The sequence below is a fragment of the Oculina patagonica genome, chromosome 5 (assembly GCF_052425735.1).
Source record: "Oculina patagonica isolate OP01 chromosome 5, crgOcupat, whole genome shotgun sequence".
NCBI lineage: Eukaryota > Metazoa > Cnidaria > Anthozoa > Scleractinia > Oculinidae > Oculina > Oculina patagonica.
Genome location: NC_135762.1, coordinates 10,687,572 through 10,714,610, shown reverse-complemented (window position 1 = coordinate 10,714,610; position 27,039 = coordinate 10,687,572). Strand labels below are relative to the sequence as shown.

Below are 27,039 nucleotides of genomic sequence, written 5' to 3'. Positions count from 1 at the left end.
ACGAAACCCTTCATGCTGAAGAATGCTAAATATCATTGTTTGATGGCTATCAATCAACAAAACAACTCTATCTTTCTCTGATCACGAATACAAAGAGAAAAGTACAACTTGATTCTGAACGGGTTTGAGCACGCGTGCGCAAAAGGAGATGCCTCCCCGTGCCATCGATTTTCGCGCGCGTTCACGTGCTCAACCCTGAAAATATGAGGTATTAATATACCGTATTTATTCGATTAAGCGCCCTGAGTGCTTATTAAATTTTTGGACTTTGAGAGTGGGCGCTTTTTCGAGGTGGGCGCTTATTCGAGGCTGCGCGCTTATTAAATTTTCACTATTTCTTGCAAGTAGTAAGTTAATTTTACAAGAAAACAATGAATAATAATAAAAGATGAAGATGTACCAAAGCAGAATTTTAACTGTTCATAGACAAATTCGGCTAACGTGTTTACATCGTTGTTGCCACCCAATTCAGACCATGTGATGATTCCTTTGGAAGGTTACAATTGTGCAATTTGTCACACGTAACTGAGCGCATGGGAGTATGAACGAACAGAACAATTATAACCTCCCAAAGGAATCATCACATGATCTGAATTAGGTGGCAACAACGATGTAAACACGTTGGCCGAATTGGTCTATTGAAAGTTCTGTAAAATACTAAGAGAGCTCGGTCTTCGGGGAAGTCTCTTAGTAGTACTTAGTCAATTTCAACCTCAATTTCAATAATAATCAAAGTATTCCTCTTATGCATTTTAGTATTTTTTGAAGGGGGTGGGCGCTTATTCGATGCTGGGCGCTTTTAACTTTTCCTACCTACATGGTGGGCGCTTATGCGAGGTGAGCGCTTATTCGAGGCTGGGCGCTTATTACCTGTTCCTACCTACATTGTGGGCGCTTATTCGAGGTTGGGCGGTTAATCGAATAAATACGGTACTCAAACAGAGGATAGCGTTTCTGGCGCGCGCTGATTGGCTACTCAAACTCCGAATATCCTTTGTTATAACCCACCCATTTACTTTTGCGCGCGCTCATTGGACAAAACGCATCACGTGGTACAAAATCGGACGACGGGTATCAGCGAATATACCCCGTCCGATTTGATATCCGTCGTCCGATTTTGTAGGCAAGCACAAAACAAACGAATGAAGTCACCTTATTCAATTTTAACTTTTAATAAAATCACAGAGTTAAAAAATCACGTAAACCAATCAACTTAGCCACAGTTACGCCGGTTTTATTACATAGGTTTTTCCTATAAATTTACTGGCGATAAAGCGCTTTGTAGAAATAAGTCGAAGGGGTAAAAAATTAATAAAACCCCTTTCTGCCTTGCTGGTATATTAGAGGATAATGCCCTTGGCTGAAAGATTGTCCTCAAAATTTCACAGTTGCCTTCGAAGCTTCGCTTCTCGGCCAACTGTTCATTTTTCGACAATCTTTCAGCCTCGGACATTATCCTCCAATATACCAGCCGCCTGAGGGGGTTTATTTACTAACTATTCACCTCTGAGCAACGCGCGCGAGAAAATTGTAATCTTTGACAGGAATGAACTAGTCAAAAATCATCCTTTCGGGCTATATTATCTCAATATTACTAAAACAACTATTCACCTCAGTGTCGGTGGGTGTTGGTGAATATTTGCCTAGCCGCTTCGCGGCTTGGTAAATATCCACCACTAGCCAGTAGCAACCTCCACCTTGGTGAATACTGTAGTTGTTCGCTACGCGCAGTCTATTTAACAGTAGGAGTCAAAAATGGTCCCTCAAAATGTCGCAGTGCTCGCAATGCTCGCAAAATTTTAGTGGGTGCTCGTTTGCTCGTGCTCGCACATTTTTACAAGTGCTCGCATGCTCGGTTTTTAGTGGAGGTAGGTTTTTATAAAGTGCTCGGTACTCGCAAGGCTAATTTTTGTCAATGCTCGTGCTCGCAAAAAAAACCGCTATGCTCGCATGCACGCAAATGCTCGCAAAGACCATTTGATACCCCTAACAGTTGGATATCAAAATTCTGAAAATGTTTATGGGGTGGATTTGTCTCTTGCTTGCTTAACAGTTATCAGTTGACAAACTGGAGATTCTTCTTTGTTTCCTCTGAAGTCGAAAGGTGGCTTACCGCTTCTGCTTGAGTACGAGTAATATCTCTGCAAACGCTCCTCGGTTACCAGCTTGGGCTTAAAGACACCATGTGTTGTCGACCAAATCCAGTGCAGAAGGCTCTCGGTGGTTGGGAAGACCAGTTGTGTGCTTAGCGTGTTGGAACTCTTAATGATCTGAAATCCCGCGGTGGAACAGTATTGTTCAATCTTGGCCCTCTCCTCAAAATGATACATCGCAAAACATTCATTTGAAGTCTCGGGGTTGAGTTCCTCGAAAGCACTTGCTAAAAAAGGAAACATATGATCACCATATTGAATGCATACTTTCCCTCCACTTTTAAGACTTTCAAACATATTCTTGAAGACTTCTTCTTTGTCAGGGATCCAGTGAATGACGTAATTACTGAAAATAAAGTCGTATGACTCCGAGCCAATCCCTGGGAAGTTTGAAGCGCTCCCTTCCACGAATGAGAGATTCTTGATTTCACCGTGAGACTGCTGAGCCAGTAGAATTCGTTCCTTGTCAGGATCAACACCCACAACTTTTCCCTCGGGTCCTACAAGCTCAGCCAGATATGCAGACAGCTCTCCTGTACCGCAACCTAAATCCAAGATGGCGTCTCCTGCTTGAGGACAAACATCCGTTTGAATGAATATTTCTCCGTCCGCCTTTTGCATCAAAGGCGAGTTGTGTTTGTATCCCTCTGCTGTGTTATTGCTGGACGAATTTGCCATCTTTTCTTGCTCCAACCCAAAGCAAATATCTACAAACAACGAGAAAGAGAAAATTTAATCAGTCAAGATTTCCAATCGGTGTAGAAATATTTTAAGCGATCGAGAATTTCTGATCATTTGAGAACTTATTTTGTCAGGAGAGAAATTTTCATCGGTCAAGAAATAATACAGTTTTAAGTTCCTTGATGAAATACCCGAAAAACGCCTGCTCTTGTCAGTATGTTAGTTGGGCTCGTCGTTTTAATGACTTTCAAAATGTTGATACCCAATGAACATACCGATTAAGACACGTTCGATAACTTCTAAAACTGATCAAGAAACTGATTAAGAAACTTGAATTTTAATTTGTATTTATATTTATGCTAATTACAGCATTTTTTTCCGCTTGACTCATTAATTACAACAACAACAACGCAGCAACATGTTATTCCTTAATGTCTGTCCTTCTCTGACAGACACCGTTACATTGATTGTGCAGTTTTTGAATTTTTTAATTCCCTTCTTGAAAACAACATCCCTTATGCGTATAAATTTATCTTTAATCCCAGTATTGAACAGGGAGGAAAAACAAGTAACACAGACTAAGAGCAGTTTTGCGATGAAAACCTGCCGCTAGCACATTTCAAGCAAGACCTTATTTAAGCTATCGATGTCTACGGGCACAGCCAGTTTATCGAACGCGAACTCGCCGGAACTTTACCCTCTCTTAACATCAGCTATTCGGCAAAAATGTTCACAGCCTACTCGTTGCTGTACTTAGCTAAAACTGAAACGCGTCATTCGCCGAAACCTTTTCTTCAGAAGGCGATTTGGGAACGCGAAATCGTCCTGATCCGGACTCGAACTCCACCACGCAGGTTATGTAAATTTCTTAAAAAAAACTCCAACTTTACTCACCAGGATCGCCGTATATTAAATATTCATTTCATTTACCAGTTGAATACCAAAGAAACAATCGCTCACTGAGTGCGCCTTATAACAAACTATTGTTCCTAAACAGTAAATTGCCACACAAGTTTGAGAAGCCATATCAAAAGTTCGTGCCTGGTTTTCATCAGGGGTCCCAAACACCTCGAAACAATAAAAGCACTGATTTTAAGCCCGGCCCTGACTTACCTCGTATAAAATATATTATTCCGGACTCTACTCTCCACTACTCTTTTGATCGGCCTGTGCAGTTCTGATTTATTACTACACCGAACGATGTTTAATAGGCACGGTTAAATTGGCACTTTTAGTATCACGTTTACGGCAAACGGCGAACCTGAGGAAGTCACGTGACCACCGCTTTCCCGTCACGTTTGCAATTTTGCGGTTCCGGTTTCGACGGGAAGAAGGTGCTCTTGTGACTTACGGGAAATTTTTTTCGCCGCTTAACGAAACCAACTCACGTTTGACACTTTAAGTAAGAATTTTCTACCTTTTATGGATCCAAATGTCGTTTTTTTGTGATTAAAAAACAATGTATTTTACATGATCTAAAACTAAAAAAACCGAGTGGCAAAAGAAGTTGAAAACAAAATGGCGGCTCGAAGTTCCTAAATATGTGCATGTGCACGGCAAACGGCGAACCTGAGGAGGTCACGTAACCACCGCTTTGCCGTCACGTTTGCAATTTTGCGGTTCCGGTTTCGATGGGAAGAAGGTGCTCTAGCGGCAAGTGACTTACGAATTGAGAGCTGGATTCTCGAGGATGATGCCTGGTCCAGTATTGTTACTGCTCAGTTCAGTTTGGGTTAATTTCTACTCTCCGTTTGATATTACCTTTGAAGATTCATCTAGTGGATTTTACAAACTTGTTGATGGCGTGGTTTATTCTGTACTTTTCAACGACCTTAGGGACAAATGCTATTTTCAGAAATGATAATTATTGTCTTTTGAAGGAAGCTACTCCCTCAGCTCAGTGCTTCTCTCCACCAAGGAGTAGAAATGGCCCGGGTACTAACGTGTAGGCGGCCAACCAATGTTTAATAACGCTGAGGGGCTAGACTGTTCACAGCCCTTTAAATTCGCGTATTTTCTTCAAACGCAAGAACAGTGTACTGACCGATGAACTAGCTCGCATCTCATCCTGGAGTAGTAGAAATAATCTTAGCCGTAGGAATTAAAACGCCGAGGGGTCTGTATTCCACGGTCCTTGTTCGAAGTCAGACATGACTTGCAAACGTGGGTGGCGGGGGGGGTTCAAACTATTTGAAGAATTTCACCCAATACCCTTACAAATCTTCTCTTAAAAGTCCTAATTTTTCAGGGCAAATAAAACTGATACGTTTGTAAGGAAGACTTGCTTTGCTAGTTGCAATATTGGCTAAAAAAATTATGCCCTTCTGCCGTAGTATCAGCCCTGCAATCGATTTGGTTTATTTACATTTAGAGTGACGTCTGGTATGAGCATTTCTTGAGCAAGAGATCCGGCAACAGACAAGCCAAGTAGTTTTATTCTTCGTTGCGTGGTCCTCTGCATCCAACGGTTTTTTTTTTACTAATCTTCAAGTAATATTTGTGGTCAGGAGGTCACTTTGACGACAAATGTATGTATTGTGTTTCGCAGCCATCCATTAAGACCCATAAGATTATAATCATCATTTCTGAAAATAGCATTTGTCCTTAGGGTCGTTGCGAAATCCAGAATGTAGCACGCCATCAGCAAGTATATGACATTCACTAGATGGTTCTTCAAAGATAATCTGATCAAACAGAGAGTAGAAACCCAAACTGAAGCGATGACAAATCTGGACTGAGTAGCATACTCGAGAACCAGGCTTGTTGTTAATTAATTCACATGTTAGGATAATAAAATGTACCCGTATAATGATGAAAGGTAATATCAAATGAGAGTAGAAACCCAAAATGAAGCGAAGACAAAACGATCGCCGACCATCGCAGAAATCTGGGACCCGTCGGGAGAATAGAAACGCTCCCGATTCTCCAGATTTGTCCCCGACCATCCCAGACGATCGGGGATATCTAAGATTTCGAGTTTTCATTAGTCGGCAAAGTCTGGGACGGTCAGGAAACAGTGAAATCCCCGATCGTCTGGGATTTTCCCGACATATGAAAACCAGGCTTTAAGCTGTCGATGTCTACGGGCACAGCCAGTTTATCGAACGCGAACTCGCCGGAACTTTACCCTCTCTTAACATCAGCTATTCGACAAAAATGTTCACAGCCTACTCGTTGCTGTACTTAGCTAAAACTGGAACGCGTCATTCACCGAAACCTTTTCTTCAGAAGGCGATTTGGGAACGCGAAATCGTCCTGATCCGGACTCGAACTCCACCACGCGGGTTATGTAAATTTCTTAAAAAAAACTCCAACTTTACTCACCAGGATCGCCGTATATCAAATATTCATTTCATTTGCCAGTTGAATACCAAACAAACAATCGCCCACTGAGTGCGCCTTATAACGAACTATTGTTCCTAAACAGTAAATTGCCACACAAGTTTGAGAAGCCATATCAAAAGATCGTGCCTGGTTTTCATCAGGGGTCCCAAACACCTCGAAACAATAAAAGCACTGATTTTAAGCCCGGCCCTGACTTACCTCGTATAAAATATATTATTCCGGACTCTACTCTCCACTACTCTTTTGATCGGCCTGTGCAGTTCTGATTTATTACTACACCGAACGATGTTTAATAGGCACGGTTAAATAGGCACTTTTAGTATCACGTTTACTGCAAACGGCGAACCTGAGGAAGTCACGTGACCACCGCTTTGCCGTCACGTTTGCAATTTTGCGGTTCCGGTTTCGACGGGAAGAAGGTGCTCTAGTGAAAAAATTACCTTTTATGGATCCAAATGTCGGTTTTTTGTGATTAAAAAACAATGTATTTTACATGATCTAAAACTAAAAAAACCGAGTGGCAAAAGAAGTTGAAAACAAAATGGCGGCTCGAAGTTCCTAAATATGTGCATGTGCACGGCAAACGGCGAACCTGAGGAGGTCACGTAACCACCGCTTTGCCGTCATGTTTGCAATTTTGCGGTTCCGGTTTCGACGGGAAGAAGGCGCTCTAGCGGTAAGTGACTTACGAATTGAGAGCTGGATTCTCGAGGATGATGCCTGGTCCAGTATTGTTACTGCTCAGTTTAGTTTGGGTTAATTTCTACTCTCCGTTTGATATTACCTTTGAAGATTCATCTAGTGGATTTCACAAACTTGTTGATGGCGTGGTTTATTCTGTATTTTTCAACGACCTTAGGGACAAATGCTATTTTCAGAAATGATAATTATTGTCTTTTGAAGGAAGTTTCTCCCTCAGCTCAGTGCTTCTCTCCACCAAGGAGTAGAAATGGCCCGGGTACTAACGTGTAGGCGGGCAACCAATGTTTAATAACGCTGAGGGGCTAGACTGTTCACAGCCCTTTAAATTCGCGTATTTTCTTCAAACACGAGAACAGTGTACTGATCGATGGACCAGCTGGCATCTCATCCAGGAGTATTAGAAATAATCTTAGCCGTAGGAATTAAAACGCCGAGGGGTCTGTATTCCACGGTCCTTGTTCGAAGTCAGACATGACTTGCAAACGTGGGTGGGGGGGGGGGGGGGTTCAATTATTTGAAGAATTTCACCCGATACCCTTACAAATCTTCTCTTAAAAGTCCTAATTTTTCAGGGCAAATAAAACTGATACGTTTGTAAGGAAGACTTGCTCTGCTAGTTGCAATATTGGCCAAAAATATTATGCCCTTTTGCCGTAGTATCAGCCTTGCAATCGATTTGGTTTATTTACATTTAGAGTGACGTCTGGTATAAGCATTTCTTGAGCAAGAGATCCGGCAACAGACAAGCCTATTTTTATTCTTCGTTGCGTGGTCCTCTGCATCCAACGTTTTTTTTTTTTACTAATCTTCAAGTGATATTTGTGGTCAGGAGGTCACTTTGACGACAAATGTATGTATTGTGTTTCGCAGTCATCCATAAGGACTCATAAGACAATAATGATCATTTCCGAAAATAGCATTTGTCCTTAGGGTCGTTGCGAAATCCAGAATGAAACACGCCATCAGCAAGTATATGACATTTACTAGATGGTTTTTCAAAGATAATCTGATCAAACGGAGAGTAGAAACCCAAACTGAAGCGATGACAAATCTGGACTGAGTATCATACTCGAGAACCAGGCTTATTTTTAATTAATTCACATGTTAGGATAATAATATGTACCCGGGTATATACTGATGTTTAAATGATAAAAGGTAATATCAAATGGAGAGTAGAATCCCAAAATGAAGCGAAGACAAAACAGGACTGAGCATCATACTCGAGAACCTGGCTTATTTTTTATTTATTCGCACGTTATAAAAAAACATAATGCAAATTCAACTGAGTGAACTGGTTCAGTGCTCTTTTTCACATGCTGCCCGATTTAGGGTCAGAGATCTGGTATCACTTTTATGTAACACTGTTACAACTGTTACCAGTGTTACACGGTCAGTAGAGGACTGGATCAAGTTTGCACAATATCAAGATGGCTGGCAAGAGAGCTCGTCACAGACTAAGCGATCTTTAACACCTTGCCTTTCTGAAGATCAGATTTCTGTATTTCTAATCTCCAAGTTCGGCCTTCATAAGTTCGACATCCTCAGGCAAGCGGTGTCAACGGTTCTTCTTTTATTCTCCACGAATCGGTTGGAGATAATAGAGGAACTGTTCCCTGCTCTGAAGGATGTCGAAGATCTGCCAAACGCTATTTTGTTGGCAGATCATCTTTCCCAATCATCCGGAAAGGATCAGCGTTGCTTTGGGCCTCCAACAAGCCGATGTCTTCAGTGTGGCGGAAATTTATCGCGCCACAATGATCCTAGCGACGTTGTGTTCTTTGGATTCAAAGGTTCCTTTGCAGGTAATGTAATAATACTTTTTGTTTTAAAGTGTAGTAAGCTTAATTTTAATATTGATTGTTGGGGTCCCTTTTGGTAGTATGGCTGTTTTCAAACCATATAGCTTAATAAAAATTTTATTGTGATCTATACTTTTTTATAATTTTTATTTTGTACATTTTTCATTTATGTACAATACCGCTATAAGTTATCATTATTCTGCCTAGATCCTCACAACTTTCATATAATTGTGTCGTAAAAGTGCCATATGCTTCGTCGTTTAACACTGTTTCAAAAAACCAGTAGAATTTTAATTATTTCTTTTTCACAAGGATTGCAGCCAATGTTTTAATATTATTCTTTTGCAGGCAAAAAAATTACTTTGCGGTGCAATAAATGCCGTTTGAATTTCTCTTACTCTCGCTTTGGAAACAAGGAGAGTGGATACCAGTTTTACGACACGATCAGAGATACAGTCGAGGCAACTGACTCCACACTTGTAGATCGTGAACTTTTTGAATTGTACTGTTCTCTTGCGTAAGTAAGATTATTTCTTTTAATATTTTCTGAATTAGAATTATCTAATATATATATATTTCATAAACTGGTTTATTGCCAAGGGACTCTTGTTTTTAAAAACATCTAGTTGTGTGAGTTATTTTTACGCTAAGTTAGTACGTTTGTAAGAAACTCGGCCATCACTGCAGCTGTCACTGATAGGAAATTGAATGTATCTCTTCTTATTTGCTGTTTCTTCCCTCCCCTATAAGAGTCCACCTTGTCGTGGTGGGGAGGCCCAATAAACCAGTTTCGATGTCTGTTTGTTAAATGGTTCCAACTAAGATATATCAATAACAATTTTGTATAATGTTTACTAACCATTTAAAATAGAAATCACGGATGGCTCTCATTTGAAGCTTTTGCTGAGGGATATAGTGAGTGGATGAGGAGAAAAGAAGGCAAGTGAATATTTATAATTAAGTAATTGCTTCACTTATGAACACATTCAAATAATTGAACTTTAATTAAGCTGCTAGATTTGGTTTTGATTAAACGATCAGATTGATCTAGTTATTCATCTACCTATCTCGGTTTATTTCTCTTTTTTTTCTTAGGTTATTTTTCTTTTACTAGTTTGTGATTTTATTACTTTCTTATTCATTTTTTTTTTCAAATTCAAGTTAGGAATCCTGAATTTTATCAATAATTATTATAATTTAGTATATACCACACAAGTGAATAGTGCTTTATGTGTGCGCTGATTGGTTAACTCAGAGGTGATTATATATAGCAAAGTACTATTCACCTCTGAGCATCTAAAGATAAATAAACTGCCTTCAATGGATTTTACCTCTATAATAGACTATCTTATTAAAGGGATATAAAAACCATTTTAATTTGAACAAAATTTATGAGTAATAAAATAAAACTAATGAAAACTTTTAAAATTTCATGTTAATAACAAGTGTTGTTAATTTTCAAAATTAAGGTACCCTAAAATAATATTCCAAGTGAGAAATTAATGTATTGCTGTAATACTTGATCTCCAGTGTTTTGTCCACCACCCTCAAAGAAAGAATTTCATTTTCATGTATTTGTCTGTACATGTTAAACTGAGTCATGGTTTATGAGAAATTATCACAGCATTTACCAGAAAAAAACTAAAAGTAATTGAGTATTAGATTCCCCTCTGATCAGCAATGTTAATTTTCAAGTTTTCTTGATTTTTTTACCTCAAGTAATAAGTATGTAACACAATGCAAATTTTTTTCATTCAGGCTGTTCACAAAGAGAACTGTCTGCAAAGTGTGTGGCCGACATGTTCTGGTGGGGTGAGTTAGAGAATTCATTAAGAGAGAGTGGCTCTCCATTAAAAGATTTTCCCATGTACAAGGATGCTGACAGAGAACAACTGATGGATGGCATTGAAGAGAGGAGGAGGGTTTCAACTTACATACATAATTGTACAGAGGACTGTAAAAAGAGAGGTAATATAATTTATTGAAATAAACTTTTTTATTTTCAAGTGATGAAAAAGTGAAAAATGTACAATTGTGACTAATGTTTAGCCTGCGTTGCAGACGAACAAAACCCCGGTATAGTCCGTCTGCAAATTGCGGCAAAAAAGCTTGTTCCGGCCCCCCCGCATTTTAACCTCTGATTGGCTTTTTAACAGGGCCGTTCTTTCACGCGCCGTAATTGGTTGAGGATAACTAATATTGAGAAATGAATTGTTTTTAGTACTTAATAATTAATTAATTGTGATGAGTAATAATTATTAAATATGTATCTGCAGGTTGTGGAAAACTTTGGGTGATTGATGGTAACTGGAAGTTGAGATTCCCCCACTGCATGTACAAGGTTAAAAATGCAATCCCAAGCTTGCCTATGGTCAATTATCCAGACATATGTGAAGCCACACCTGAAAGAGGGAAGGCCTTCTGCAAGACCCACTGTAGTAATCTGTCTGAGCAGGGAATCCCCACTGACCTGAAAGAATTTCTTGAATACTGCTCAAAGCAAGGTAGGAAAATATCCATGTGGTTCAGTTTGATTTAACAAGCTATTTTCAGCCAGTATGTATGTGGTTTCTGACTTCACACCAATTTATCATGTGAAAGCTCATTATAATAATGCCTTGCATGTTCTGTAATACTCCAAGTATTTATTGACAGTGGTAATATCTCATGCAGCCATTTGTATAAATAAAGAATTTCTCTAGTGATGAAGAGTAAAATTTGGGTCATAACCTGGGTTGGTGCATATAAGTGGAATGCAAAAAGTGTTTCGAAGCAAGCCATTGTAGTGTTGATCAGCCATAATTATTGATGTTTCAAAGTTTAAAACATGTAATCCAATCAAAAGTTAGCCCTGTTCAGTACCGTCTTCCTCTATTGGAGGGCCTTTTAACAGGGGGCTTATAAACAGAATTTTAAGGTATTCTATAGACCAAAAACACCAAATGAAATTCCAAAACATAACTTTTACAATTTATTGTTCTGTTTTTGTTTTGTTTTTTTTTTTTTTGTTTTTTTTTTAAAAAAGGAGGAACCAATGCACCAATTGTACATGACCCTGATGACAGCGGTGAGAATAGCGACCAGGTTCACTTTGTTGATGAGACTGTGAACAAATTGCAAGGAAGTGATTTAGGTTTATCTTCAGTTAGTGCCCAAGGTAATTGCAATATGAGTAAATTGATATGAAATCTCAATGTGCACAAACCCTCATGATAGCTGTTGCCATGTGTCCCACTAGCTGTTGAGTACATAAAATCACTTAAAACAATATTACTTGAATATTTTGTTGAAGCTATATTTAATTCTTTTCCTGTTAAGCTCATTACAATTCCAGCAATCTTTAACGTTAAGTATTAGATAATTTGACATCACAAATTCTTACTTTAATTTATGGTTATGTCATAGAATGAATTTGCACAGTTTTAATTGTTAAGCATTTTTAATTAATGGCTCAAACACTATGTTATATATTTTTGTTTTATTTTAACATAAGTTGTCTGTATTTCTAAAGGACTTGAAGAGTTTACAGGATTCAACAAAGAACTGCTTCCTAGTTTAGAAACTTTGCCACTTGAAGATCCCTGCAACAAAGACACAGGAGGAAAGAAGTCCCTGAGAAAGTGGTCTAAGGGTCACTGCTTTATTGTTAGTGGAGGAGGTCATATTGCAACTTGGCAGCCATTGTTTAAGTAAGATATTATTATTACCAAACTGCTAACGCAAAACGTTTTTGATACTTATTCTATTTTCAACTCAAGAGTGCAATAATGTTTTCCTTAATTGCATGCACGACAAACATATCAAATACACAACATAACATAACAAAACTTCAACTTTATTAGCATGTAGACTGAGTGCAAACATTACTTAAATGTCTATTATATGTTTTACCCTTACTGTAATTTTGGTTTTGTTTTGACAATCAGTTGAAATGTCAAGAAAAATACAAACTTAGAAAGATGTGTCAATGTAACACTGAAATTCTGAGTTACTTAATTTTTAAACATTTTAAATATTATCTTTTAGGTCAGAATCACCTTCCCAAGTGTTTCTAATAACACTTAGGTTTTTGTACAACACTCTTAAAGATGTGCCCCCTGAGCAATGGGAAGAAGTCGTACTCTCTTATGACAACATGTGTAATCTGGACCAGCTTAAGGCATCCCGTGGAAAACTTCCTCTTCCTAGTCCCTATGATGATCTGTGGTCTAAGGTGACTAAAATCATAGACAGCCTTCACATAAAAAATCATAAAAGGGAATCCTGTAAGACAAATTATGGTGAAAAGCTTAAAGAACTCAAAGAGAAACACCCTGACTTAAACACCATGGCTGCTGAACAAGTATTTGTATGGTTGGGTCGTTTCAAGAAGATACTTTGTGCCATGGATAAGTGTCATCATCTCTTTTATCTCCACCGAATGTGTGTGCGAAGAAACCGTTACACTGAACTGTGTTATAAGAAAGGAAGGAAGCCAGTGCTCCCTAAAGTCCGTGGTGCTAAACAACATAATTCATATTAAAAAAGTCATGCAGTTTTCACGTTTTACCGTGGCCTGTGGATAGAGATAGGAGAATCTTGCCCGAACCCTTTGAGAAAAAATAATTTTGATATTTTTATTTATTTTTTATTTTTTAAATTTTTTATTTTTATTTATTTATTTTTTTTTTTTTTGCCGTCCGCCGTCCGCGATCCGCCGTCCGTTTCTGCACTTTACAGAGTCCCTTATATATTATTATCTAATCTCCAATCAGTCCTCCTTTTTTTCGCGGCAGAAGTTGGGCGCCTGACATAATCACCAGCTTAAACCAACAAAGAATCTGGACATTTTCTCTGATTGGTCAATAAGCAAAATAGTACACATATACGCATGTAGATTACACGTGGAACGCCTTATCTAATCTTCTATCGGGTCTGGTTTTTTTGATACGATTACTTGTCTATCCGCCTGCAACCAATTAAGAATCTGGACCTTTTTTTATTGGTGAAGCAACAAAAGAAGACGTTGATACGTGTCTGGTGTACTCGTAAGAACGAGTGAACAATTCCCGGGGGGGGTACTCGCATAAATTTTGGATAGGGGTGTGCCGCCAAGGTTCTTAAACCCTGACCCTATTTAAGGATAAAGGAAGCGAAAATTGATACCCTTTTTAAGGCCCAAAACCGAAAAATGGCACCCTATTTAAGGGGAGGAGAAGCGTTCCGTGACGACCCAAATAACGGCTAACCGCGCACAGCAAGACAAATCTTTATAAAATCGCTTTTCTAATACCTGAACAGAAAATTTTTCGTTTAGCTGGGCGTTTATTTTAGCTAATAGAATTTAGGTACCCTATCTAAGGATCACACCGGGAACACATTGCCAAAAGGAGCAAAAATGATACCCTATTTAAGGACCGAGAACCTCAAAAACCATACCCTATCGGGCGGCACATACCTATATAGGCCACATATGGGAGTACCCCCCCCCCCCGGGGAACAATGCAATCAGATAAGAGATGCTTTTTGACGGCGGATGTTTGTCTTTGCTTTATCCTTACTAATTTTAAAAACATGAAACAACCTTTTAAAGACATGTTTCGGCATGTCACTCATGCCATCTTCAGTTTATTGAGAATTTAAAAATCTAGGGCTATGTATATACCCAAGCTAAAATTACAAAAATAGAATTGTATACAACGTAAAATTACAACAACAAAAGATAACGGTAAAGTCGTTACAAAGTGGCAGGTACTGTCTGGTACTGTCTAGAACAGTAATTACTCACAGTGTGAGCTTTAGACCGTTACTAATAGAACAAAAGATTATAATAAAAAGGTGTTAACATGCTGCACTTGAGTGTTTAAATCTGGTTTTAAACTTTTAATGTAAAAAGCCTCTTTTAATTTAAGAAAATAAACGGTTTTAGCAGAATCCAAAATTTTAAAACAATCAAGTGTGTATAAATTTTTGCAATTAGATGAACTGTTAAGGTGTTTAAAAACATGTGAATTTTTATCAGTTAAAGTATGCTCTTTGATCCTTGTTGAAAAATGACGGGAAGTCTCGCCAATATAACGGGAGTTACATCCCGCACAAGTAAATTGATAAACAAAGTTTATAAGTTAAGTTTTGTTTAGGAATATTTTGCTAAAAGGATTTTGACATTGACATTACCCAGAGACCCAATCAAGAGTTGTCGTAAGACCACACAGGAATAAAACATTTAGTTTTGGGACTTACGCCACTGGTCGCTGGGAATGGGACAAAAAATGTCATAAATATGAATGGGATAACAATTTGTAAAACAAAGTAAAAAAATATTTCCTTTCTAATTGCTTGAACACAACATACAGTAAAAAAGTAAGTACGTTGTCTTTATTAAACACGATGTAGATAAAAGCTGACAAGCTCGTGGGGTCTTGTAAATTAAAAGTATAAAAGAGCAAAAAAAGAAGAGCAAAAAAAGAGGAAAAAATACACCATACTTTTCAGCAAAATTAAAACTTGTAACAACAACAAAATAATTTCTTTATAATTGTTTCAACACAGCATACAGTAAAAGGAGGAATAATACACCTTGTAACACCCTGTAACACCTTGTAACACCTTGTAACACCCTGTAACACCTTGTAACACCCTGTAACACCTTGTAACACCTTGTAACACCTTGTAACACCTTGTAACACCCTGTAACACCTTGTAACACCCTGTAACACCTTGTAACACCCTGTAACACCTTGTAACAACTTGTAACAACTTGTAACACCCTGTAACACCTTGTAACACCCTGTAACACCTTGTAACACCTTGTAACACCCTGTAACACCCTGTAACACCTTGTAACACCTTGTAACACCCTGTAACACCTTGTAACACCTTGTAACACCCTGTAACACCTTGTAACACCTTGTAACACCTTGTAACACCTTGTAACACCCTGTAACACCTTGTAACACCCTGTAACACTTTGTAACACCTTGTAACACCCTGTAACACCTTGTAACACCTTGTAACAACTTGTAACAACTTGTAACACCTTGTAACACCCTGTAACACCTTGTAACACCCTGTAACACCTTGTAACACCTTGTAACACCTTGTAACACCCTGTAACACCTTGTAACACCTTGTAACACCCTGTAACACCTTGTAACACCCTGTAACACCTTGTAACACCTTGTAACAACTTGTAACACCTTGTAACACCCTGTAACACCTTGTAACACCCTGTAACACCTTGTAACACCTTGTAACACCCTGTAACACCCTGTAACACCCTGTAACACCCTGTAACACCTTCTAACACCTTGTAACACCCTGTAACACCTTGTAACACCCTGTAACACCTTGTAACACCTTGTAACACCTTGTAACACCCTGTAACACCTTGTAACACCTTGTAACAACTTGTAACACCCTGTAACACCCTGTAACACCCTGTAACACCCTGTAACACCTTGTAACACCCTGTAACACCTTGTAACACCTTGTAACACCCTGTAACACCTTGTAACACCTTGTAACACCCTGTAACACCTTGTAACACCTTGTAACACCCTGTAACACCTTGTAACACCTTGTAACAACTTGTAACACCTTGTAACACCCTGTAACACCTTGTAACACCCTGTAACACCTTGTAACACCTTGTAACACCCTGTAACACCCTGTAACACCCTGTAACACCTTGTAACACCTTGTAACACCCTGTAACACCTTGTAACACCCTGTAACACCTTGTAACACCTTGTAACACCCTGTAACACCTTGTAACACCTTGTAACAACTTGTAACACCCTGTAACACCCTGTAGCACCCTGTAACACCTTGTAACACCCTGTAACACCTTGTAACACCTTGTAACACCTTGTAACACCCTGTAACACCCTGTAACACCTTGTAACACCTTGTAACACCCTGTAACACCTTGTAACACCTTGTAACACCTTGTAACACCTTGTAACACCTTGTAACACCCTGTAACACCTTGTAACACCGTGTAACACCTTGTAACACCTTGTAACAACTTGTAACAACTTGTAACACCCTGTAACACCTTGTAACACCCTGTAACACCTTGTAACACCCTGTAACACCTTGTAACACCTTGTAACCCCTTGTAACACCTTGTAACACCCTGTAACACCTTGTAACACCCTGTAACACCCTGAAACACCCTGTAACACCCTGTAACACCTTGTAACACCCTGTAACACCCTGTAACACCTTGTAACACCCTGTAACACCTTGTAACACCTTTTAACACCCTGTAACACCCTGTAACAACTTGTAACACCCCGTAACACCCTGTAACACCCTGTAAGACCTTGTAAGACCTTGTAACTCCCTGTAAGACCTTGTAACTCCCTGTAACACCTTGTAACTCCTTGTTACATTAGATTTTCATGTAAAACATGCGTGCGCAAATTTAAACAACATACATTATACAAGCGCATGCGTGTAGTCTCGTGTAACACGTAACACTGTTACAGAAAAAGACCCTTAAAATGTGCATCCTAAATCGTGCATGGTATACTCTTTTTCACTGAAGATCAAAACAGGATGCCATGGAATAATTAATTAGAACTGCGCAGACCGATAAACGAGTGTTGGTCAAGTTTACAGTCTGGGATAATATCTGGTTAAAATTTCCATAAGGTAAGTGAGGGCGGGTTTAAAATTAGTCTGAACTAAGCAGAACGTTTTGTACGTAGAAAGTTGAAAGTTGATTCGATTCATTATCGGAATTTAGTTCACTGGCTTCTTTTGCCTGATTTGTTTCCGGCCTGTCTGTTAGTCGTGAAAGGAAAACAAATCTCTTCAGTATGCGTTTGTAGTGAAATAAACGCAGCCCGATAACGATAAGAAAGAACAGTCTGGTGCGGCCACTCGTCGTTCGTCTTGCCCAGCTAGTATGTATTCAGTTTTGCTCCCAATTTCACATTACCAGCGTGCGTTTAGGTTACAAAAGATACCCTGCATAAGCGATCGACGTGCATCTTTAGTGGAGTTTTATCTTTAGAAGCGCGTTTATGTTAGCGTACTTGCTTTGTGCCGGCTTCGAGACTGAGATCACATTTGACAAGACTTAACATTCTTGGTTTAGTTAAAAAAAAAACCGGCACAAAACTTCTGATCCCGACATTCTGATCATGATCGAATCATGACATTGTTGTGTCATTGATATGCGTGAAAGCTGCTGGAAACGTTGCAAAACTTCAAGGCTGCTGACTTTTTTCTGCAGCTTTTTACTTGCATCAACAAGAAGGTCTGCTGCTTGAAAAGTAGTAATAAATGAGGATGTTGTTAGCAACAGCCTTTCTTTGAAGCTGGAGTTGTCTTTCATTGTCAAAGTTACCGGCCTTTATATTTCCATCGACAATTAGCTGTTCTACTGACATATGATGCTGATTGCATCGTGGATATCTCTTCTTTAAGAAAAGTACGACTCTGGCTTGGTTTGTTGCTGACAAAACCACTTCCCATTAAAATCAGCATTGAACGTCCAGCCTCTTATGGCTATACATTTAACAACCTTTCCCCAAAGTTTACATGCTTGATTGTATTAAAAATTTAAAAATTTATTCCTTCGTTTTCTAAGCGTTGCCTGGATACAGTAACGAACAAACTGTTACCTTCTGGTACCAGGAGGGTTGCCAGCTTCCTGGCCAACCACTTTTTGAGGGGTTTGGGGGGGGGGAGGTCCACCAGGGAAGGTTTTGAGATTAACACCCTAGGAAATATTTTTTTACTTTCGACTTTTTGGTGATTGTGTGTGTGGCTCAACGGCTCCTAAATTCTAACATTTCATTTGAAGGCATTGCGCCAATTTTTGCTCGTTCGTAAATAAACGCACCTTTCTTCACCGCCGTTGTGCATTTGCCTGTCACCTGGCTAACCCCTGCATAGTCAGAAGCTTAACAGTTTGCACTTGCTATATGAGCCTTGATCTCATCAAAAAAGGGGAGTTGTTAGATTTACAACGCTAAGACGTTTTAAAAATTGCTTTCTATTTCATCTTGAAAGTGCATCAGCTTGCATTTTTCGATGGTACATTTTAAAAATACGAGTAGTCTGAAAAACAGTTGTAGGCCCGGGCCTACGGGTCTATAGGCTACATAGCTACTCCCCTGGGTTCGTATCCACCATTCGTTTTAATTCAGCATTTACTATATTGTTTCCCTTCTAATAATATACATACAAACATGATTTTTCTCGTACAATTTGGGATAAATCAGCACTCGTAAATTTTTCAAAGACTACAAATTGCACTCGCCCTACGGGCTTGTGCAATTTGGTTAGCCTTTGAAAAATTTACTCGTGCTGATTTATCCCAAATTGCACTCGAAATCATGCGATTACCTATACTAATTTAGTTATACAAAACAATATATGATATAATTTTTGGTGTGAAAGAATAAAGTTGCTACTATCATTATTAGAGTACTCGCTCACGTTTTTGATTCGTCGTAGAAAGTGATTGATCAAGTAAAAGGAATTCTAACGATGAAACCTCTTTGTTGTTTGTAGATATTTGCTTTGGTTTGGAGCAAGAAAAGATGGCAAATTCGCCCAGCAATAGCCCAGCAGAGGGATACAAACAAACTTCGCTCTCCGTGCAAAAAATGGAAGGCATAATATTCATTCAAACGGATGTTTGTCCTCAACCCGGAGCCACCATCTTGGATTTAGGCTGCGGTACAGGAGAGCTGTCTGCATATCTCGCTGAGCTTGTAGGACCCGAGGGAAAGGTTGTGGGGGTTGATCCTGACAGGGAACGAATTCTACTGGCTCAGCAGTCTCACGGTGAAATCAAGAATCTCTCATTTGTGGAAGGAAGCGCTTCAAACTTTCCAGGGATTGGCTTGGAGTCGTACGACATTATTTTTAGCAATCATGTCATGCACTGGATCCCTGACAAAGAAGAAGTCTTCAAGAATATGTTTGAAAGTCTTAAAAGTGGAGGGAAAATAGCCGCGCAGTACGGGGATCATCCTCATCCTTTTGCATTAAACGCTTTCAAAGAGCTAAATCCAGAGACTGCAGAGCTTCTTTGTGAAATGGTTCAATGGGAAGAGAGGGCCAAGGTAGAGCAATACTGTTCCTCGGCGGGATTTCAGATCATTAAGAGTTACGACACTCAAAGCACACAACTGGTTTTCGAAAGCATCCCAACGGCAATAAAGAAGAAGTTTCCTATCAAGCTATTTTATCTGTCTGCGTTTTCTCGAGATTTAATCGACTATGTTGTAACCCATATAGGACGAGGACAAAGCTTTTTGGAACTTGCAGAGGACATTGCATCGATTAACTTTAAGACATTTGTGCACAACAGCGAAGAAGGTACAGATTCAAAAACATCAGTTTATGAAAAGGAATTGTATTCGTTCCCTAGCAATGACCAGCTTATGCACATGTTTCTATCTTTCTTTAACAATATGGAAATCTCATATCAAAACCAGATGGAAGCTATACCATGCTCAATATTGACTTGTGACCACACGTTTAAAGTAAGCAAACATATTGGTGTGGCAAGGAGCTCAGACAATGCTTTTATAAATCAATTTGAAAATTTGTTTAGTGCCCTAAATGAACATGGTCAAGTTGTGGCGTGGAGGCTAACTCGGAGCACGGCTTTTAAGGAGGTAGAGGACCTTTTACAGGATTTAAAAACCTCGCTTGATAAGAGAGGTCAACAGTTGAACATGATTATGGTGGATGACTGTTGTGCCATACGGCCATCGTATCGCAGGGTTTTTCCCGCCGTTCCAGTTAAGCTCGACATTTTCCATGCATGCCAGCGCTTTGTCAAAACCATACCAAAAGGTTCCTGCCATTCACAGCAAATCTCTAATGAATTTGGGCTTATATTCCGTGCAAATGGCGATCTTGAATCATGTAGAAAAATGGAAACATTAGATCCTGAAACTATAGATTCAAATTTACATATGTTCATTAAAAAATGGGACTATTGCCTTTCAGAAGAAAGTAAGAATGCTATAACGAATATTAAAAATCACGTACGTAGTGGCTGTTGTTCAGGAATTCCTGCAGGAGCTGGGACTCAAAAAAATGAAAGATTGTAACCTTCACATATGAAAATTGACTTAACTATGTCATAAACAGGGTTCTCTACTTGAACGATGTTTTATCAGATGTTAACAGTAAGTGCATTTCTAGAGCTTTTGATGTCTTCAACTTCCCATGGAAAGGGCGCGCAGAAGAGAGAGTTCAGGGACTGGACTACCGTCCCCATAGCCCTTTCGTTTCTCTTAGCCGGCTTGGCACAATTGCAAGGGAACGAAGGCTCTAAGGACATAGGATTTTTGAATTAATTAGATTTTTTTATTGTGTGAAGCGTCATGACTGCATACATGAAGACCGAAAGTGATAGAATCTAGGACTAAAAATGCTGTGTCCCCAGAGTCCTTCGTTTTATAGGAGAATATAGGAGAATACAGGGGAACACAGGAGAATACATGAGAATACAGGAGAAAACATGGGAATACAGGGAAAAACAGGAGAAAACAAGAGAATACATTTGAAAACAGGGGAATACAGGAGAAAACATGGGAATACTGGGGAATACAGGGGAATACAGGAGAAACCATGGGAATAGAGGGGAATACAGGAGAATACAGAAGAATACAGCGGAATACAGGAGAATACAAGAGAATACAAAAGAATACAAAAGAATACAGGAGAAAACATGAGAATACATTGCAATACAGGAGAAAACATGGGAATACATGGGAATACAGGGAAATACAGGAGAATACAGGAGAATACAGGCGAAAACATAGGAATACAGGTGAGTACAGGGGAATGCAGTACAATACAGGTGAAAAAATGGGAATACAGGTAAATACAGTAGAACACAGGCGAAAACAGGGGAATACCGGAGAAAACATGGGAATACAGGGGAATACAGGAGAAAACAGGAGAATGCAGGAGAATACAGGAGAATACAGGGGAATACATGAGAATACAGGGGAATACAGGAGAATACAGAGGAATTCAGGAGAATACAGGAGAAAACACCAGAATACAAGGGAATACAGGAGAAAACACGGGAATACGAGAGAAAACATGGGAATACAGGGGAATACATGAGAATACAGGAGAAAACATGGAAATACAAGAGAATACAGGAGGAAACATGGGAATACATTGGAATACAGGAGAAAACACGAAAAAACACGAGAATACAGGGGAATACAGGAGAAAACACGGGAATACAGGAGAATACAGAGGAATACATGAGAATACAGGAGAATACAGGAGAAAACACGAGAATACACAAGAATACAGGGGAATACAGGAGAAAACACGGGAATACATTGGAATACAGGAGAAAACACGAGAAAACACGAGAATACAGGGGAATACAGGAGAAAACATGGGAATACAGGGGAATACAGGAGAAAACAGGAGAATACAGGAGGAAACATGTGAATACATTGGAATACAGGAGAAAACACGAAAAAAAACGAGAATACAGGGGAATACAGGAGAAAACACGGGAATGCAGGAGAATACAGGGGAATACATGAGAATACAGGAGAAAACATGGGAATACAGGAGAAAACATGGGAATACGAGAGAAAACATGGGAATACAGAATACATGAGAATACAGGAGAAAACATGGGAATACATGAGAATACAGGAGGAAACATGGGAATACATTGGAATACAGGAGAAAACACGAAAAAACACGAGAATACAGGGGAATACAGGAGAAAACACGGGAATACAGGAGAATACAAGGGAATACATGAGAATACTGGAGAATACAGGAGAATACAGGAGAATACATGGGAATACACGGGAATACAGGAGAATACATGAGAAAACACGAGGAAACACGAGAATACAGGGGAATACAGGAGAAAACATGGGAATACAGGGGAAAACAGGAGAAAACAGGAGAATAAAGGAGAATTACAGGGGAATACAGGAGAAAACACGGGAATACATGAGACTACAGGAGAATACAGGAAAAAACATGGGAATACATTGGAATACAGGAGAAAACACGAGAATACAGGGGATTACTGGAGAAAACACGGGAATACAGGAGAATACAGGGGAATACATGAGAATACATGAGAATACAGGGGAATACAAGAGAAAACAGGGGAATACAGGGGAAAACAGGGGAATACATGAGAATACAGGGGAATACATGAGAATACATGAGAATACAGGGGAATACAGGGGAATACATGAGAATATAGGGGAATACATGAGAATACAGGAGAATACAGGAGAAAACAGGAGAATACAGGAGAATACATGGGAATACACGGGAATACAGGAGAATACACGAGAAAACACGAGAAAACACGGGAATACAGGGGAATACAGGAGAAAACATGGGAATACAGGGGAATACAGGAGAATACAGGAGAATACAGGGGAATACATGAGAAAACACGGGAATACATGAGAATACAAGAGAATACAGGAAAAAACATGGGAATACATTGGAATACAGGAGAAAACACGAGAATACAGGGGATTACAGGAGAAAACACGAGAATACAGGAGAATACAGGGGAATACATGAGAATACATGAGAATACAGGGGAATACAAGAGAAAACAGGGGAATACAGGGGAAAACAGGGGAATACATGAGAATGCAGGGGAATACATGAGAATACAGGGGAATACATGAGAATATAGGGGAATACATGAGAATACAGGAGAATACAGGGGAATACATGAAAATAAAGGGGAATAACCATCTGAATACACTATAATCTGAATACACTATAATAAGGGATACATGAAGTACATCCCGAAAATTTAAGTTAACCGCTGACCGGCTAGGCCTTCTTCCAAGTCAGAACTGGTATGGAGAGACAGTATTTATGTGGAGAGCTTGGAAAATTGAAGTTTCCTTAGGTCTTTAGCATTGTTAGAACACCACTGAAAAACAACCAAAGTTATGCTTTTGACAACAATAACTTAGATTAAAATGGCGGAAATGCTGAATTGTGCTAGCAATTCTTTTTGGAGAAAAAGCGACAAAAATGCCAAAATATTCCGGAAAAAATGCTAGCATAATCAGGAAGGGCCTAGCCACCGACTATACTAGGCTTTAAAGGAAATACGACTGAGAGCAGAATCTTCAATTCTAAGAGATTTCAGGAAGCCTGGAAGCCAGATAAATAGACAGAGGGGTCTGTATTCCACTGTAATTTATTAGCGTCTAGTCAGACACCCACAACGTTTTGATGTAAACCACAAATCCAATACTTTCTGTGTTACTGACCCCACGTGTATGACTTGTAAACGTGGGGCGGTGTCTAAATTATTTTAAGAAACTCACGCCAACACCCCACGTGACCCTAAAACATCCTCTCTCTGAATTTCTGGTTTTTCAGGGCAAAGAAAACTGTTGCGTTAGTGAAAATGAAAAAAACTGAATTAACAATTTTGTAGCCAGCCAGTTTGATTTCTAGTCGGTTTTATTATCTTTATTGGATCGCCGCGACGTCTCGTTTTATAAAACTAAAATATAATTAAGTGCTAGCACAATCGTGAAAAATCTAGGGAAGATCGAATACTGAAATGATTACTATTTAAACTATTCCCGGTACGATACCCAAACTAGGCGTTCATCTGATATTTGGTATAAAAAAGCAAAAGCTTTTTTAAAAAAGTATTTGAATGACGAAGTTGACGAGAGGATCAAAAAAATTTAAAGAATCGGTTGAAACTGAAGTATTTATAGTGTTTGTTTTTTTTTCACATAAAAGAACGTGTTCATCATGAACACGTTCTTTGGTTCCGGCCGATCAACTTACATTTCATTTTAATCGATGTGTCACTACCTTTGAACTGTAACATCACTTGTTCTATGTATAGTCTCCACTGCACGTCTGCGCTGTGTTTGTCCGTCTGGAATGGATCAGAGATTTCTACCAGAAGTGAAATTTGATTAATTGTTAGACAGTGGAAAGTAGACTTGATTCACCATGGTGTCCCGAAGAGTGATTTTGACGTCAAGGTGGGGTTATTATCTTCAAATTGACGAACAGAAGAACATTGGTGGCTCGAGAACCCAAGATGAACACTGTGGTAAGATAGAAAAATGTCTGCGATTTATAATATACATTCATCACCGCGAAGTAATATACAATTTTGCTAATCATCGAGTCATTCAAAAATCACTCACTCAAATGGCTTCCTTTTTGTTTTCCCAGTTTTAGAAATGAAAACGATCGATTTCAGCGAGGTTACCATTCGAGCAGAAAAGACCAATGTTTATATTGCGATCAATGCCCAAGGGAATTTATACACAACGGTAAGCCTTATCATAACCTATCATTAAAGTGGCTCTCTATCCTCTTTTAATTGCACTTTATAAACTTGTAACTGTCATATTCAAATTTTAGACATCATGAAAACGGATGGGCACAAATTCGAAACATGCTTTCTCGTTTCAAATGTACTATCGTAGTTTTCAAAACATTATCTATAGCTTATCCATACTTGTGCCGGAATTTTTCCAATCGATGTAATTTTTTTTCTTTGCTGGTTTAAAGGTTAGACTGGGGTTAAATTAGCAGCAAAACCAGAGAAATGATCTTTTCTTGAAAGGAATGCCGTTTTCTAATTAATTTTCAACATTTTACTAGTAAGTGATGGTTCTAAGTAAGTGTTAACAAACACAGCTCAAACATCTCTCAACGATTTTATTGAGATATTGGACTAACTGGATAAAAAATATTTTATGTCAGTGAGATAATCTCGCGCCAAAATTAGAAAGTTAATCTCCATCATGTAATTAAAGAGGCACTATTATGGGGATTATGCTGGATTTTGGTTAAATACTTTCTAAAGGTGTTAAAATCATGGCTAAGTATCTTCTCTCAAACGCAAAGTCGCCGTAACTTTTGGCGACTTAAGGCGACTTTAGGCGATTGTAGCTTATTTTGTCCAAAATTACAGGCAATTTTGGGCGACTTAAGGTGATTTTGGGCGACTTTGGGCGATTTTGAGCGACTTTAGGCAATTTTAAGTGACCTTTTAGGCAATTTTAGGTGACTGACCTAAGTATAGTTGTGGTATACATGTACATGGAATTCGAATCATCATCGTACACCATAAAGCATTGTTTCAGAAAATATCTATACTATCCCCATGACTTATGCTTAGAGCGACTTTGGGCGACTTTGGGTCACAAAGTAGGCCCACGCAAAATGCGCCAAGAACACCAATATGAAGATATTAAGTGAATTGGTGATGATGAGCAAATTCTTATGAGTTGGTAGAAATTTTGCCAAGACACAAGGGCAGAGTATGTCTGTCCGACGTTTTCAATTTGGACATAGTTAGTAGAGGTGAGTTAGTAGAGGTCCCCTACTATGATTTGGAATTCGAAACCTGATGTATGCGTACATTGAGGTAACATCCCCTTTATAGCTTATATAGGTGCCCTAGTTCAGTAGTTTTTAACAAAGCTGGTCCAGCGCCCGTTTCAGCCTCTTGGTTAGTGTGAACGGGCGATCGAGAAAGCTTTTCCCTCGTCCGCGCCGTTTCTCCTTTGCCCACTTCTTCGTTCGTCCCCACAAACAGAGAAAGCCTGGACGGGTTTGGTAGAGAGAAAAATGCCTGCCCATAAAACAGCACCTGTCAGCTGCTCGAAACTTAACATTCTACCCTAGCAACATACGTTTACCTGGTGAATAAATCACAAAATTGTTACACTTTAGAAGACAGAACCACCGTACTTAACTCGAGGTTCACTTTGGAATTATAAGCCTAATAGAAAATGAAAAAATTAAATTTCCCAAAAAAATTACGTTCACTATGCATTTTAACCAACAAGTAGTTAACCATATGGATCTCTGTAATTGTTTTTTCCAGGACAGCGAGAACCCATCCTGTGTATGGAAGGAGATTCACCACAGCGACGGCTTTAACTACTACGAGTCGAACCACCACGTCGGATTTTATTTGGCGCTCAAACGCAATGGTGTTCCCAAGAACGCTAATAGAACTGCTTTGGGGCAGGTTTCGTGTGCTTTTCTTATGCAATCGTTAAATTGAAGCGTGATGGAAACTAAAAGACAAGGTGTTCTTCCCTGAAGAACTATGTGAAAAACAAAAGATTTAACATGACCTTGTGGTAGTATTTTATTTCAGAAACACGTCATAAATATCAAGTGTCTGTAAGATACATGATCATGTTTGAAACTAAAAGAAAACTTGATCCATACTGTCGTTTATTTAATTTGTAATGACTTAAAATAAAGGACCGCGGAAGAAATAGGGATATCACAGTTGTCAACTTTTGTATTACATTTCACAGCAAACACATCTGACACATGTTGAAACTAAAAGAAACTCAATGTGAAGGTCT

The 27,039-nt window shown here is 39.0% G+C and overlaps 4 protein-coding genes across 4 annotated transcripts; 3 read left to right on the top strand and 1 right to left on the bottom strand.

Moving 5' to 3' along the window:
- Nucleotides 1-1,153: 1,153 nt before the first annotated feature.
- LOC144654220 (demethylmenaquinone methyltransferase-like) lies at nucleotides 1,154-4,105 on the bottom strand. Its single transcript, XM_078514309.1, has 2 exons — nucleotides 3,948-4,105; nucleotides 1,154-2,860 (listed from the first exon to the last, which is right to left on the bottom strand). The coding sequence occupies exon 2, from the start codon at nucleotides 2,829-2,831 to the stop codon at nucleotides 2,019-2,021; it is 813 nt and encodes a 270-aa protein (XP_078370435.1). The 5' UTR covers nucleotides 2,832-2,860; nucleotides 3,948-4,105; the 3' UTR covers nucleotides 1,154-2,018.
- A 4,046-nt stretch (nucleotides 4,106-8,151) lies between these two features.
- LOC144654995 (uncharacterized) lies at nucleotides 8,152-14,827 on the top strand. Its single transcript, XM_078515221.1, has 8 exons — nucleotides 8,152-8,683; nucleotides 9,029-9,197; nucleotides 9,552-9,619; nucleotides 10,439-10,648; nucleotides 10,957-11,184; nucleotides 11,706-11,837; nucleotides 12,192-12,369; nucleotides 12,707-14,827. The coding sequence occupies exons 1-8, from the start codon at nucleotides 8,152-8,154 to the stop codon at nucleotides 13,200-13,202; spliced, it is 2,013 nt and encodes a 670-aa protein (XP_078371347.1). The 3' UTR covers nucleotides 13,203-14,827.
- Nucleotides 14,828-19,221: 4,394 nt separating this feature from the next.
- Nucleotides 19,222-20,748, top strand: LOC144654994 (uncharacterized). Its single transcript, XM_078515220.1, has one exon. The coding sequence runs from the start codon at nucleotides 19,222-19,224 to the stop codon at nucleotides 20,746-20,748; it is 1,527 nt and encodes a 508-aa protein (XP_078371346.1).
- A 3,724-nt stretch (nucleotides 20,749-24,472) lies between these two features.
- Nucleotides 24,473-26,955, top strand: LOC144655421 (fibroblast growth factor 4A-like). Its single transcript, XM_078515682.1, has 3 exons — nucleotides 24,473-24,752; nucleotides 24,878-24,978; nucleotides 26,544-26,955. Exons 1-3 carry the CDS (start codon nucleotides 24,650-24,652, stop codon nucleotides 26,724-26,726), a joined length of 387 nt encoding a protein of 128 aa, XP_078371808.1. The 5' UTR covers nucleotides 24,473-24,649; the 3' UTR covers nucleotides 26,727-26,955.
- Nucleotides 26,956-27,039: the final 84 nt, after the last annotated feature.

Coding starts and splice junctions, on each gene's coding strand:
- LOC144654995 (XM_078515221.1), top strand. CDS start 8,152: ATGCAAATTCAACTGAGTGAACTGGTTCAGTGCTCTTTTTCACATGCT. Junction 10,649..10,956: donor AGAGGACTGTAAAAAGAGAG/GTAATATAATTT, acceptor ATGTATCTGCAG/GTTGTGGAAAACTTTGGGTG. Junction 11,185..11,705: donor TGAATACTGCTCAAAGCAAG/GTAGGAAAATAT, acceptor TTTTTAAAAAAG/GAGGAACCAATGCACCAATT.
- LOC144655421 (XM_078515682.1), top strand. CDS start 24,650: ATGGTGTCCCGAAGAGTGATTTTGACGTCAAGGTGGGGTTATTATCTT. Junction 24,753..24,877: donor AACCCAAGATGAACACTGTG/GTAAGATAGAAA, acceptor TTGTTTTCCCAG/TTTTAGAAATGAAAACGATC. Junction 24,979..26,543: donor AAGGGAATTTATACACAACG/GTAAGCCTTATC, acceptor TGTTTTTTCCAG/GACAGCGAGAACCCATCCTG.
- LOC144654994 (XM_078515220.1), top strand. CDS start 19,222: ATGGCAAATTCGCCCAGCAATAGCCCAGCAGAGGGATACAAACAAACT.
- LOC144654220 (XM_078514309.1), bottom strand. CDS start 2,831: ATGGCAAATTCGTCCAGCAATAACACAGCAGAGGGATACAAACACAAC.